The sequence below is a fragment of the Tetrao urogallus genome (genome assembly GCF_951394365.1).
Source record: "Tetrao urogallus genome assembly, chromosome: Z".
Taxonomy (NCBI): Eukaryota; Metazoa; Chordata; class Aves; order Galliformes; family Phasianidae; genus Tetrao; species Tetrao urogallus.
The window spans coordinates 40,191,661-40,205,524 of record NC_136816.1 but is presented as its reverse complement, the minus strand read 5'-3'; the positions used below and the strand labels follow the sequence as shown (position 1 = coordinate 40,205,524).

The 13,864-nt window shown below is 37.8% G+C and overlaps 1 protein-coding gene across 5 annotated transcripts in view; it reads right to left on the bottom strand.

Moving 5' to 3' along the window:
- Nucleotides 1–13,864, bottom strand: part of TRPM3 (transient receptor potential cation channel subfamily M member 3) — a gene marked incomplete at both ends in the record, with an annotated part of 364,749 nt that overhangs the window by 72,330 nt on the left and 278,555 nt on the right. For all 5 annotated transcript variants that reach the window (XM_079548514.1, XM_079548516.1, XM_079548517.1 and 2 more), the window contains one exon: nucleotides 8,274–8,397. In XM_079548514.1, coding sequence (XP_079404640.1) covers nucleotides 8,274–8,397 — 124 coding nt within the window. The remainder of the gene's footprint in view (nucleotides 1–8,273; nucleotides 8,398–13,864) is intronic.

Genomic DNA, 13,864 nt, shown 5'->3' with positions numbered 1-13,864 from the left:
ATTGTCTGGTAACAAGCAAGGAACAAAAAAAATCAGCTTATAAGAAAGGCAGAAATTCTGCAAATGAGGAGCCATGTAGGTGCACAAAAAGTCATTTGACAGAAATTGACAAATTGACTGTCAGTGTTTGGCTTTCACTATAATTGGTAGTTTTGGGCCTTCGTTTCAGACTGAGGCAGCTCTGTCAACCCTTAATGGAAATGTCAGAGTTTTTCCCTTGGTGAAAACTTATAAACTTCTTAAGCCTTATAGCACTGCCAATCTTTTGGGATGGAATATGTTTATTTTCCAGTAGAATATTGATTGCAAATAGGTTTTGGCAATAAAAATATTGAAAACAATGCTCTTCTCTTGTGATTTCATACTGTTGTTGTATTAGGCCATTTATCACTCTGTACAGGTGGTGTACCAGTTCCTGATTTTAAAGTTGAAGAAATACGAATAAACATAAATTCTAAGTCACAAAGAATATAAGAAGAGGAATAGATATTTTAGATATTTTCCTTTAGGTTGCTGGGCTGTACACATCAGCAGATTTTGAAGATAAACACAGCTGTGTTTCCATGCAGGCTTGCAGAGTGAGTACTGTCTGAGAACATCCAGGAACAGAGAAATGCTTTTGGATGACAAGATGGTAGTCATTTTTGTTCACAAATTGTAGTAATCCAACTCCTCTATCACACCGACCCAGCAATGAAATGTGGAGTAAGTGTGACATTGTTCACTTTCTCCATCTCTTCTACTAACCAGTGGGTCCTTGCATTGGCAAGACACCATGTCAGACTATCTTTATAGACTTCCTTCTAAAATTGAGCAGTGACTTTATTAGGCTGAAAGGGACGTAGGCAGTAGAGTGAATAAAACAATAAAGCTTTCTTGTCTTAGGTTTTGTTGCCTGAATCCCAAATAGTGGGACTTATGTCAAATTGAACCCTAGTATACTGGAATATACTGGAGTATACTGAAGTATACAGGGTTCCCCTTGTTATCCCAAAATTTTGATCCACTAGTGATACAGGAATTGTGCTTCAGTTCCAGCAGGAAGAAGGAGAAGCCTGAATAAAAAGTTTTCAGAGTGCTTAGATGCCATGTAGCCCCATAAAACTAATATTTCTCCCAGAAAGCACTCTTCTTACAAACAAGCACTCTAGCACGGACTAGAAAGATGGGAGTTGACTTCTGCCTATGCCTGTGTCTGAACTACTGAGAAAGGCCCACGCTGGTGGATCTCTGTACTCACACAAGTCTCACTAGCTCATTCTGGGAATTTAGCATCAGAAAGCAACTCACTGCTTTATGTCATGTTACTACTGAACAAATATGCCTCTTGTGGTACCTTGAATCTTTAGTGTCTTTGCTCTCCTGCTAAGCTAACAAGCCTTAGAAATACAAGTTCTGTGAAAAACAGCAAAGTAAGCCAATGTCATTCTGGGTTTTTACTTAGACAATTTAGTGCATAATCCTTCTCTTGCTCAAAGATACTAACTACTGTAAAACCCAATTTTACATCAAGACAAAGTTTAATTAAAAGCTCACCACTGAGAGGGATAGATTTAATATTCCATTTCTTTAAGAGAATGAAATTCCAATTTGGCTGTTCCCACTCCTGTATATACTGAAAAATTATGTCTTGCAAGTTATTGCCTTAAACAAATTGTCTGTAAGACATATTCAGATATGTATTCTAATGTTAACCTTAATGAGAAGCGTGGTGAGTCAGTTGGATAGCTACAGCATTAAGGTTTGGGCCTCTTAGTTCATTTTAAATTTAAATTTCTTATTTTTCTGTGCAGCATCTTCTCAAATGGTCTGACAGTATATAGGCTCCCAAGCTGCTTCACTATAAATGATGCATGTGAATGACTATACTGTACTCAGAATTACAATAATATTGTGACAATGCACAGAAACCAGGCAACAAAAATATCCATGAATCTTTAGTTTTGCAGCTGGCTTGCTACTAATACAAGGCAGATAATACTTGGAAAAGGCAGATCAGTTATTATATTTCTGAAGGTTGGTAAATTGGCAGATGTTGCTATATGGAGAACCTCCATCTCATGAGGTGAGCCTCTTGTCTATGACTAAGATGTTACAGCAGTAATTAATGGTTCTCCATGCTCCACCTGAAGCTGTAGAAAGTGAAATAAGAAATTCTAAAAAAGGCAAAAGAAATTACAGCTCCAGCATGTCGGAGCTGGGTGGTAAGAAAGGCTAAAGAACATTACATGGAGTGCGTATGCTGCATTGAATCCTTCCAACTTCCTGCTTGCATAAATTAGTCTGTATTATCTCATGTGGAACTTGATGGCCACGTGATAACTTTCTGCCTTGGCTTTCATTATTAGGATAATAGATGCTTCCACAATCTTACATATTAAAGACGAAAGAAATGTTTTGAATCTACAAAAAGCTGTAAATTTAAGTAGAAAGTTACATTAGTATCTACAAGGTAACTCCACGTGAGACAATTGTGCAGGCAGCATGCACCAAATAAATGAGAAAATGCCTATTTACTGAATGTGAATGTAAATAATAGATTAGGAATTTTTTGCAGTCCTCTAGGTGGCTGATGTTAAAAAAGATAGTTGATCCTTGCAAGCTTGTGTAGAAGATGGCATATAATGATCCATGATAGACCAAATAAATAAATAACCAAATAATTAAATTGCTTCAACAGTTGGTCTGACATGTTTGCACTTTCTGTCTGCAGAAGACCAGCCTCATCTGCCAGCAGCTGAAAAGCAGCTGCTAGGATTGAGAGCTTCCCAAGGCTTCAGTGTAATGCAACAGCTACAACAGTTGCCTTTGTTTTCTTATTTATTTATTTATTTATTTATTTATTTATTTATTTATTTATTTATTTATTTATTTGAGATAAATAGCTGTTTTGCTTGTTGAAATTGTTCTCAGAATTCCTAAAATATATACTCTGGCCCTAGTACAGATTTAGTTATCTAAGGAGTCAATGGCAAAGTGCAAATAACTTCAGCCATCTTCTTGGCAGCTGGAGAAATAAAATATGATATTGTCTGCTTAGCAAAAAGGAATCAAATAAGGCTTATAGAATGCAAAACTACCTTGTAAAACCTTAACACTTACAGAGGTTGCCCTTCATCCTTGCCCAAAAGTATTGATCCGAAATGACTGGACAAGAGATTTAACTTTCATCCCAATTAGGAGAGCTGTCACAGTTTCTGCTGAAGAGGCACTGCCCCTCCATTTGTGCTCAGAGGACTAATAACCATCAGGACACTTCAAATTGGAAACCTCACATAATGTTCCAGGGGTGAGAGTTGTTCCAGCAACCTGCAGACTATCAGCTTCTTGATGCTCTGCTGCTCCAGGTACTTACTGCCAAATTACATGCTGTTCACAGCAATTATATGCTTGCAGGAATAATGATTTTTACTGTTTGACAAGCCACCTCTCCCTTTTCTACCTCTTGTAAAAAAAAAGACTTCATCAGCATGACAAAATCTTAGCCAAAATAATTTGTTTATGAAACTTGATTTCTTTAAAAAATGGGCTAGAATGAACACCCCAACTGTCAAGGACTAAAAAAATAATGTGGAAATACGCCGGTAACTTCTTAAAAGTCCATTTGATTTAGCTGATATTTAATTCAGAACATATTCATATATACGTTAAACACTTACATAGAATGCTTGACTAGGATCTTACTAATTCTCTAACCTGCACATCCTGATCAAAAGCACAAAAGCACACTGCGTTTTGTAGCCAGTATAGAGAATTGTGAATCATTTAGGTTGGAAAAGACTTTCAAGATCATCATTATTATACAAAATATCCTTTTTCTTCAAAGTGAGCAACTGTTTTCAAAATTCTTAGCGCAGAAATTAGAACACACTAGATTATTTTTATAATTTCAATTTATAACATGACCAGGGTAAGCTTTCTCCAGAATCTTCCATAAACATGGACAGGTTTGCTCCAGGCTTTTCAGCCAGATAAAACAGAAACCCTTCTAGATGAATAAGTCTAGAAAAGGAATTACTAAATCTCTCACTAGCTTCTCAGTACTTTGAGTAAGTAAGAGTAAACTGAATTAAAGCCCTGACTAGTAAGATAATACTGGGGTAAGAACGTTAGCCTTTCAGCACTGGTTGCTCATAAACTGCACCTTTGGACTTTGGGGAATTTGGTTCCATCTGTGAAAATAGCTGTCATGTTCATCATAGTGCACCAAAGCATAAAAATAGTAGACCACAGAAGAAACGAAGAAAAATACCCATAACTTGCTGACCAGAAACAGAGATGGGATTTTCTTGTTTCTTTTTTAGCAAGAAACTAAAAGATCTACACAGAAAGTAATGTCTCCTATTTATTATGTTAGCCCACCATGTCAGAGGTTGACACTGGTGGTACAGCAGTAAAGGCTGGACCTTCCCATCAGTATTCCACTACATGTTATTGCTGTATGACAGATGGCAGCAGAGGGGCACTCTGACAGAATGGTTTCTGACATGGAAGTGTGTATGAAGCAAAGGTGTGGAATTAAATTTCTCCATACAGAAAAAATGGCATCCATTGACGTTTACCAGTGCTTGCAGAATGTTTAATGGAGACCAAACAGTGGATGTGAGCACAGTGAGATTGTGGGTGGTGCTTTTCAGCAGTGATGACAGCTGACATCAGAGAGGGGCACCTCCACTGGTGCAGATTTTTACGAGTGTGACATGCAGGCTGTTGTACAACACTGGTGAAAATGCAGAGCAAATGGTGGGGACTATTTTGGAAAAAATGTGTTTTGTAGCTGAGAATTTGTTATATCGAAGAGTGTTATTGTGCTCACAGTAACTGTTGTAGTTTCCATGGAGATAAATAAAAGGCTTTCAGAGCAATCTATGTCAAATTGTGCCTGTGGGCTCAATGCATAAACAAGTTCCAGGAATTCACAGGTGCATGCAAACCTATGTCCACTGTCAATACATTCCTTCTGCAAACCCTTGTTGTAATATTTCTATAGACAAGACACTGTTAGTTCAGTTAATGTAGACAGTGAACCTTAAATATTTAGGGAAATATGTTTAGCAGACAATTGTCATGTTAGCAGTAAGAAATCAAACTTAATCAGCATGTAGCACACAGTTAATGTAGTGTTTTTTGATTACTAAGGCATAAAGACTGGACTTATCTGTTAACTGTCACTATTCAGGAACCATTATTCTTATGAAAAATCTATATAAATGCAACAAGTGTGTTTGTTTTCATTAACATGTATCTTTCCAGCTTGCCAAAGTGTTTTGTCCCCAAAGCCTGCCCAAACAAGCTTCCCTCTTTCTATTCTCTCTGTTCTCCAGATGGACCCAATCTGCTCAATGGAGAGTACATGCTGACTTTTGAGAAATACGCATCGTGACTTGGGAACACAGCACTCCAGCAAAACTCCAGCCAGTCTAAGCTGCAGAATGATTCAATGCTCTTAAAAGAGTGGAGCAGCATGTCTTTGTCAGATAACTCAAAAACCAGAATTACTGTTTTCAAGGGCAGTAAAGCTTACTAAATAAATTACTAAATTTACTAAATAAATAAATCAGTAAAGCTAATTTATTTATTGAGAGACAAATAGATACTCACTTGCACAGCTGGAAAGAGAACAACAGCCCAATGTATTTACAGAGCCTATCAGGGGAAGCAGATTTTTTACTACTCTGCTCTTTGAGGGATTGCCTCCCCAGCTGCTGAGGCACAGCAGAGTCCTCAGGCTGCACACTCACCTGCTCTTTGTATTGAGAGGGGTAACTTCACAATAGAACTAGAGAACAAAAACAAACTCTTGAAGACTGTCTCTTTCTCCTTTTCTCTTTCTTATTTTAATAAATATGAAATCTAATTTCATAGTGCCTTTGGACTAATGGGCTGTTTTAGCTTCTCGTGAGCTGCAGCAGTAGGCTCATAGTACTTATTGAAAAAACGTGTTGGTTGGGCTTTAAAACACTGTTTCATGCCCACCCTAGGTTTAGTAAGCATTCCTGCTCGTACTTTAGGGACTTCTCTGGGTAAATATTTTTAATAATTCTAAGAGTAACAACAGAGAAGTATATGCAGGCCATTTTCCTGTCTTTGTAACCTACACTTACACACAGTCTACTTTACTTAAAATAGATTTTTATACTATATATCTTATTAAGCATGTTTTCCAAATATGTTTCTGAATACAAACTCAGATGCACACAGCACAAAGACAGCTAAGTTTACAATCTAATCAAAACTACTCATTAAATAGGCTAGTGGAAATTTCTGTGTTGCAAATCCAGGCAACTTTGATCTCTCATCCTCTGTGGTCTCATCTCAGCACATATCTCATGTACTCACATTTTTTCATCAAACAAACTTACTCTTCAGAAAATAAATGAAATATTAGACATCTAATAATGATGCTCCCTGGGCATACAATTAATTCTTTAAGAGTGAAGTCCAAAATGTTAGAACTTGAAAAGTCTGATTTCCTATAAAGCATGCAGTTTTTCTTGTGATTACATTTTTTCCTCTGGCTACTACACTTCTGTCAGATTTAAAAAAGAGATTGCTGTCTTTTTGTACAATCTAAGTAGGTAAAGTAGGAAATTTTGTTTTCCAAGACAGTTCTGTGTCCCTTTTCAGACTATATTATGTCTTTTTTTTTCTCTTTTCACATTTTCTCTCCACATTTACAATTTATCTGTCTTTATGTACTGTACTGTAAGACCGTTTTCCTGCCTATATCTGTTTGCACTTATCTGTTTTGATGCATACTATAATACCTTATCTGCATGCTGCAATATCACCAGTTGCTCTCACAGGGCCTTCTATGATGCCTATGATTTCAGCAGCCCTACAGTCCGGCAGTCAGGCACACAGAAACATCATGAACTTAGGGAAATGATCAGTTTCACAGCCATGATCCTGAGTTCTCACAAGAGACAGCAACCTCCAGCAATCACACTTCAGACATAAAATTGTTCTAGCACAATGCTGTTAAAAATAACACAGTGAGTAAAACCAAGATACCACAGAGGAACACTGTTTTCATGTTTTCTTTTAAATATGGCTGGGTTTGTGTTAAGAAATGAAAGTTCAAAGCACTTAGGGACAAGTCATCCCTTGGCTGATAGCTCTTCAGTGACATATGGGTAAAGAATATCCATAGTGAGATAGGTTACATATCTACAGATGAACTTGTAACAAAGACACAACACACACTTGCACAGGGCAAAATTATTGGCACGAATGCTACAGATTAAAATTTCACATTCAACTTTGCAGGAGTAAAAGTTGTTCAAAGTCCAACATGTTCTTGCTTAGATGTCTGGAGCAATCCAGAGCTACATTCTTCTCCTCACTTTCTCTCCTTCCTGTCTTCCTCTCTCTTTCCCTTTTACCCTCCCTTCTCCCTTATTCCAACCATTCAATTTCAACTGAAACTAAAAGGCATTGTTGAAGACGAAAGCACAAAAACCTCAAATGGTTTCAGAATACCAAACTTCTGTAAAAAATCCTCACATCCTCTTGTTACCCTACAGAACAAGTTGCAAGCTATCATCAGCCTGGAATTCCAGGAAGCTGCAATACAAACTGAAAACAAATCTCAAAAGGATTAAATTACAAAAAGGAAGGATGACTTTTCAGATAGTTTGTTTTACTACTACTAATAAAAGTACTGGAATTTAATCCCAATAACTTTAAAATGTGGTTTTGCCTTTGCTGCTACAACAGTATCTTCATGGAGGTCCTGGAAATTGTTGAGAGATCTTATCTTCTGCAAGCAAGTATAGATATGTGTAAATGGACACTCTTGCCTCTGCAGAATAAGAACTGTGGATACAAGCTGTTCTCTTTTACTGTTGTCTCCATAATATAAAAGTAGCCCCACAGAAATTCTACAGTAACTCTACAGTACCCTTAGAATATGGTCCCAATGATATATAAATAATCATGCTTTATTATGTTTTCTGTAGTTGAGAAGGGTCAAATTTTAATCACAATGTCCCTAAGAATGACTGAGAAGTAAAAATATCCCTACGCTATTATTGGTCATATGCCATATTTTGCCCTGTCAAAGTAAATGTAAGGGAATTTACAAAGTGAGAAGATTTGGATTTATCACTTCAACCAGGAAGTAGATTAAAGCAAACAAAAATCAGCGTAATATAGAATAATATCCTTTAGGCATCAACAGATTGAAGAAATTCTTCAACAGGCATCTGAAAAGCTCAGTCAAACCAATGCATTGAACTCTATCTTTGTCCCTTTGTAATGTGTAAACGTACCAGCTCCTTCTTCTTCATGCACTCCATGAGGATAATGAAGAGGTGCTGTGCCTGGGTTCGAGTGTATGTGAAAGTCTTCTGGATGGTAACTAGCAACTGGTCCCGCAAAGATTCATTAATAAGTCTGAAATTAAAAAAAAAAGAAAAAGGTAACTGAATCAGATATATCAGGAAACCTTTTAACTTCAGTTAAGGGTGAAACAAATAGGAGTTAGATAAGTTAGATAAGGTAGATAAGCATCACAAGTTGTTCTCGTTGTTTGGGTTTGAAAGATAGGAATGGCTGAAAGCGTCATAGTCAAATTGAAAAACACCTTCCTAGAGAAAAACACATAGGTCATGTAGGGGTATCGCATCTCCAAAGTTTTTCTTTCAGTTCCCACACAGTGAATGACAGGTCATTCAAGTGATCAGCTCTGTAGGATTTCCTAACAAAAACAAGAAAAACACATTGATGGTCTAGATTTGAGGAAGGCTAGCACCTCTTGGCAAACTGTAGACCTCTTCCCATCAGTGAATTAGCAGAAATAAACTCACAGTTCATTCTGTGAAACTGGGAGCATTACTGTTGTCAACATTTCTGATGCTACACAGGACTAGCTAAAAAACACACAAAAAGCTACTCCGTTCCTGAATCCACTCATAGAAGTCATTTTGTTTTTGTGTATTCCGATCTTCCAGAATTTTAAAGAACAACCACTTCTAGGTTCCTTCTCAGTGCTAAAGTTCTTGCTTGCAAAAATAAAGGCCCAACAGCAGAAAGAAACAATATTATCTGGAATATTAGAACTTGAACCACTACCCTTGATATTGGAAAGTCTATTCCTCAGCACCACTGACTCTTGGTGAAACATTATAGTGCTTGCTCTCTTACAAATTAGTGGGGTCTAATTAGAACATTATCCTTTCATATATGAAAGTTCCTACACTACAGCACTTTTCTCAACTGAAAACAGTTTTGAAAATTTATTGTTTCTAATTAGTAGAGTTAGAATGTTGTAGAGGATAAGTCCATGTTGATCATCTGGTAGAAAGAAAACCAGGAAATCTTCATGCCTCGTATTTTTTTGATAGAAGTTAAACAAAGATTTAGTTCTGCAGCAGCTGAAAAGAACTACTAGACGTATCACAGTATGTAGAAGTATTGACTTGTAGCAACTGCTTTGGGAGAACAACCAAACTCTTCTTTAATTCATGCTGTTAGTATGGGTCACTTGTACCTTTCTGGAGCAAAGTAGTGATAACGAGAATGCAGGAAATATTTTATACAGTTGAATTTGAAATACAATTTAATCTATCTTTTTCTGTCTACTGAAAATGTGAGACAATGAACAGGAACTGAAATGGGAATGGAAGTGGGAAGAGGGAAGAAGTATATTGTTGCACAAGAGAATACAGGGACCCTGGCAGATGGTGCATATGTTCTTCACTCTGAATTTGACACTAAGTGTATCTGCTGAGGAGGATTTCCACTCCACAGAGAAGCAGGAAAGATATATGTAGACCGAGTTGTGGATTACTGTTCTCTCTACACCTGGCTCTTCCCACTGTTTCTTGCTCTATTACAGACTCCTCTTGAATGAAGAGTCTATACAAATACTTCCACTTTTCATTGAGGAGCAGTATGGCCACAAATGCATTACTCCCTGGGATAGGGGAGAGACAGTAATAATGCATTTACAGCTCTGTGTGAGCATTCCTTCCCCCTGCAGTGTGACCTACTTCCTTTACAAAAAGGGAACATATGATAATTTAAGTAGATACAACAACAGTCTTGGTGGATAGCAGTGAGAGCTGGTAGGAGGGAATTTTATATGTGGGGTCATAAGGAAAATAACCTGATCTTCAGTATGCCATAAGGAATGTTACAAGCATATAGGAACACAAAACAAGATGTCAGAGCACAGGCAGAGATGTAGATTCTTTTCATGTTAAAGTGAATCAACTTGGAAAGGCTGACACTCTGAAGATCATTCCTTAAGTGAGGTCTCCTCAATCTAATGTATTTGGAGTTGCAGATTAGTAGGTTACATGTATGAAAATTCTGAAGTCCTTCTGTTTTTTTAAGGGTTTTTTTAAAAAGGGCAACCGAAACTCATTTTAGTGGAGATTGCTGATCTTAACAAAATGGTGCAGACAGGAGCTATCATTAAATGTAGAAATGGTTCAGTATTGTTTGATTATCCTACCATTGAACTAAAGAAGAAAAAAAAAAAGAGTAATCAGAGGAACAAATTACCTGAAAATATGAAGTGAAGGGACTGAAAAGAAATGATGTAAAGTGTATGAAAAACCACACACTTGGAAATATATGAAATCAGAGTCTTGAGGCAGGAAAGAATTTTACAAAGCATTTGTAAAGATGCTAGGATGAAACTCACATCATTTTCTCTTGGAAATTTAGTTTTCTTTTAAAAAATGTGTAGAATCCAAACTTGAAGTTTTGTTTCAGAAATTAGCTTTCTCTCAATCTAAAGCAAGACGAATTTACTTTCATAAGCATTGCAGGAAAGATTAATTAAATACTCAGGACTTAATTTCCTACGCAGCCATTATTTTTCTTTCCTGAGTTAAAGCTCGCAGATAACACCACAGTGTAAGTTTAGATGGCACATAAGGCAAACTTCATGTGACAGCTATGATTAAAGTTTATTGTTTGAGTTTAAAAAAAGACATTAAAAATGGCTCCTAACTTCAGTGGAACACATCTTTCACAGTATCACTGTTCAGAAACTTGCTGATGTTATTCTAGGCTTCCCAGCATCAGTGGTCCTCAGTTCTAGAGCAAGTTCTAGACAAAGATCTTGAAGTAAGTATTCTGAAAAAAGCGCATGTAGCTAATCTGAGCTTTGTGTAAACTGAAACCGATCATACCGAGTCTATATTTCTTTCATTCCTTAAGGTCTCAAATAAAATATCCCAGTTGCCTTGTTTTACTTCCTCTTTCTGTGTTTTTTTTTTTGAGCTGGCTAGGCTGGAGGATTTGGTGGAAAGAAATATTACTAGGTTCAGTATCAGTAAGTGTAGAGTTCTATACCTCAGGAGTAAGAACTGCATACACAGGTACTTGTTAGGTGTTGAAGTGACCTGCTGGAAAGTAGCTGAGCAGAGAAGCATTTAGGGGGTCCTGGTAGACAACATGTTGGCCATGAGTCAGCAGTGTGCCCTTATAGCCCAGAAGGCCGGTGGTATCTTACAGTGCATCATACAGTGCATCACTAGGGATGACCAGCAGGTTGAGGGAGGTGATCCTCCCCCTTTGCCCTGTGGAGATCACATTCATACTGATGGTCAGTACTGTGTTCAGTTTTGGGCTTCTTAGTTCAGGACAGACAGAGATCCACTATACACTGTCGAGTAGAGGGCTATGAAGATGATTGGGGCCTGGAACATCTCCCTTATGAGGAAAGGTTGAAAGACCTGTGACCATTCAGCCTGGAGAAGAAAAGCCTGTGAGTGAATCTTATCAATGCTTATAAACTTCTAAAGGGCAGGAGTCAAGAGGATGGGGCCAGGCTTTGTTCAGTGGTGCCCAGCGACAGGACAAGCGTCAATGGGCACAAACAGGAGCACAGAAAGTTGCATTTGAACATGAGAAAGAACTTGTTTATTGCAAGGGTGACAGAGTACTGGAGCAGGCTGCCCAGGGGGTTTGTGGAGTCTCCTTCTCTGGAGATATTCAAGTCTCACCTGGATGCCTACCTGTGCGACCTGGAGTGGGGAACCTGCTTTGGCAGGGGGGTTGGTCTCGATGATCTCTAGAGGTCTCTTCCAACCCCTACAATTCTGTGATTCTGTGATTTTGAAACACACCTGGTCATTTTCCTGTGTGACCTGCTGTAGGGAACCTGTTTTTGCAGGGAGGGTTGGCAAAGGTGATCTCCAGAGGTTCCCCTTCAACCCCTGTTGTGATTCCGTGACTCTGTGATTCTATGATTCTTTGATTCTGCACCAGCCTAATAAAATATATGTAGTTGGGATATGGACACCAAATCCAATGCATGTAAAAGAGATAATTTCACAGAACACTGTGAGCAAAATAACCGAGACATACAGTGATGTGCTGATTTAGCTGCAGTGTAAAGAAATTTCTGTTTGCTACACATGCAGTATTATTAAACACTGCTGGAAATCACACATTTCTAAGAATATGCTCAGGGGAAAAGAGATAGCTTGTGACAAGGAGTCTAATCTAGAATACAGAAGATTCTCAAACACTGACTTGGGAAACAGTATTTAGTAGCCTCTGTCATAGATTATGAGACCTTGATGCCTAACATTCCCCAGTCTACCAGACTGAAACTCTGCAATTATGGCTTCCTGCAACATTAGCACACTCTCACCTTAACAAAACTGTGCTTCAGATTGAAATACAGGTAGCGTCAGAAGAAGACAACATTTTTATAATCTATCTGGTAGGCTTCAGTATAGAAAATACATTGCAACAAACCGATAATGTCCTGCTAGGAGCATTTTGGTGGTGTAACTCCTGGAATTCCACATAATACCACAGGTAAGCTGTTCTCATCTTCTCAAAACACCTTACAGACAATTTGACTTGTTCTCTTAGTACACTCCCCACATAGGTAAAGCCTGTTCTTTCATTCCTTAAGTACCTAAGATCATTTTCAGGAAACAAGCACTCATGTGTTTCTTCCAGAGAAGCAGGATTGCTTACATAACTTATGTTTTGATGGAACATACTTTTAGAAACCTGGCATCTAAGGAAGAAGCATATCTACCTACATTTAATTTTAGACAAAGAATCTGCTCATAAGGGTGGCTATGAGTGATCTTTTAAAAACTTTTCCTAAGGAATTTTCCACTGGAACAGGCTGCCCAGGGAGGTTTGGAGTCTCCTTCTCTGGAGATGTTCAAGACCTGCCTGGATGCCTACCTGTGCGACCTGCTGTAGGGAACCTGCTTTGGCAGGGGGGTTGGACTCGATGATCTCTGGAGGTCCCTTCCAACCCCTACAATTCTGTAATTCTGTGATTCTGTGAATACCTAACGATATTAGTTCTGATGCAATGGATTATCAAACCTGATCTTTATGATCTTACCATAGGAAAAAAAAAAGGAGAAAAATGTCTTGGATCAAAAGAGACTACAATTAAAACTGTCGAAATGACAAAGTAAATGAAGTGACATTCTAGTTCTGTTCAAGATATGCTGTAATATTAAACAGAACTTCCTTTTTTTGGATGATCCAGTAGAGAGAGATGACAGCATTTTGGCACTCTCACACCTTGTAAAGAAATTTTTTTGAAGCCATGCCTAACATATGAGGAGATAATAAACACTGTCCTCAATAACATCGCAATCTTTCAGCCTCATGGAACGTGATTTTGTAGTGAACGCTGGAGGAGATTTGAAAGATCTGGTCCATAGCCAGCTCCCTAAATTATTTAGTCTTTTCACTCCAGAGCTTTTTAGTACTGGAATTGTACAACATACTAGCATAATTCCTATCACCAATTTCAAATATAAGTTCATTATAGATTTTTAAACTTTCTGTAATCACAATGCTTTGAAATCCTCTAATTGATACACTTCCTTTTCACTGACCTGCACACCATCTGTTTCTAGCT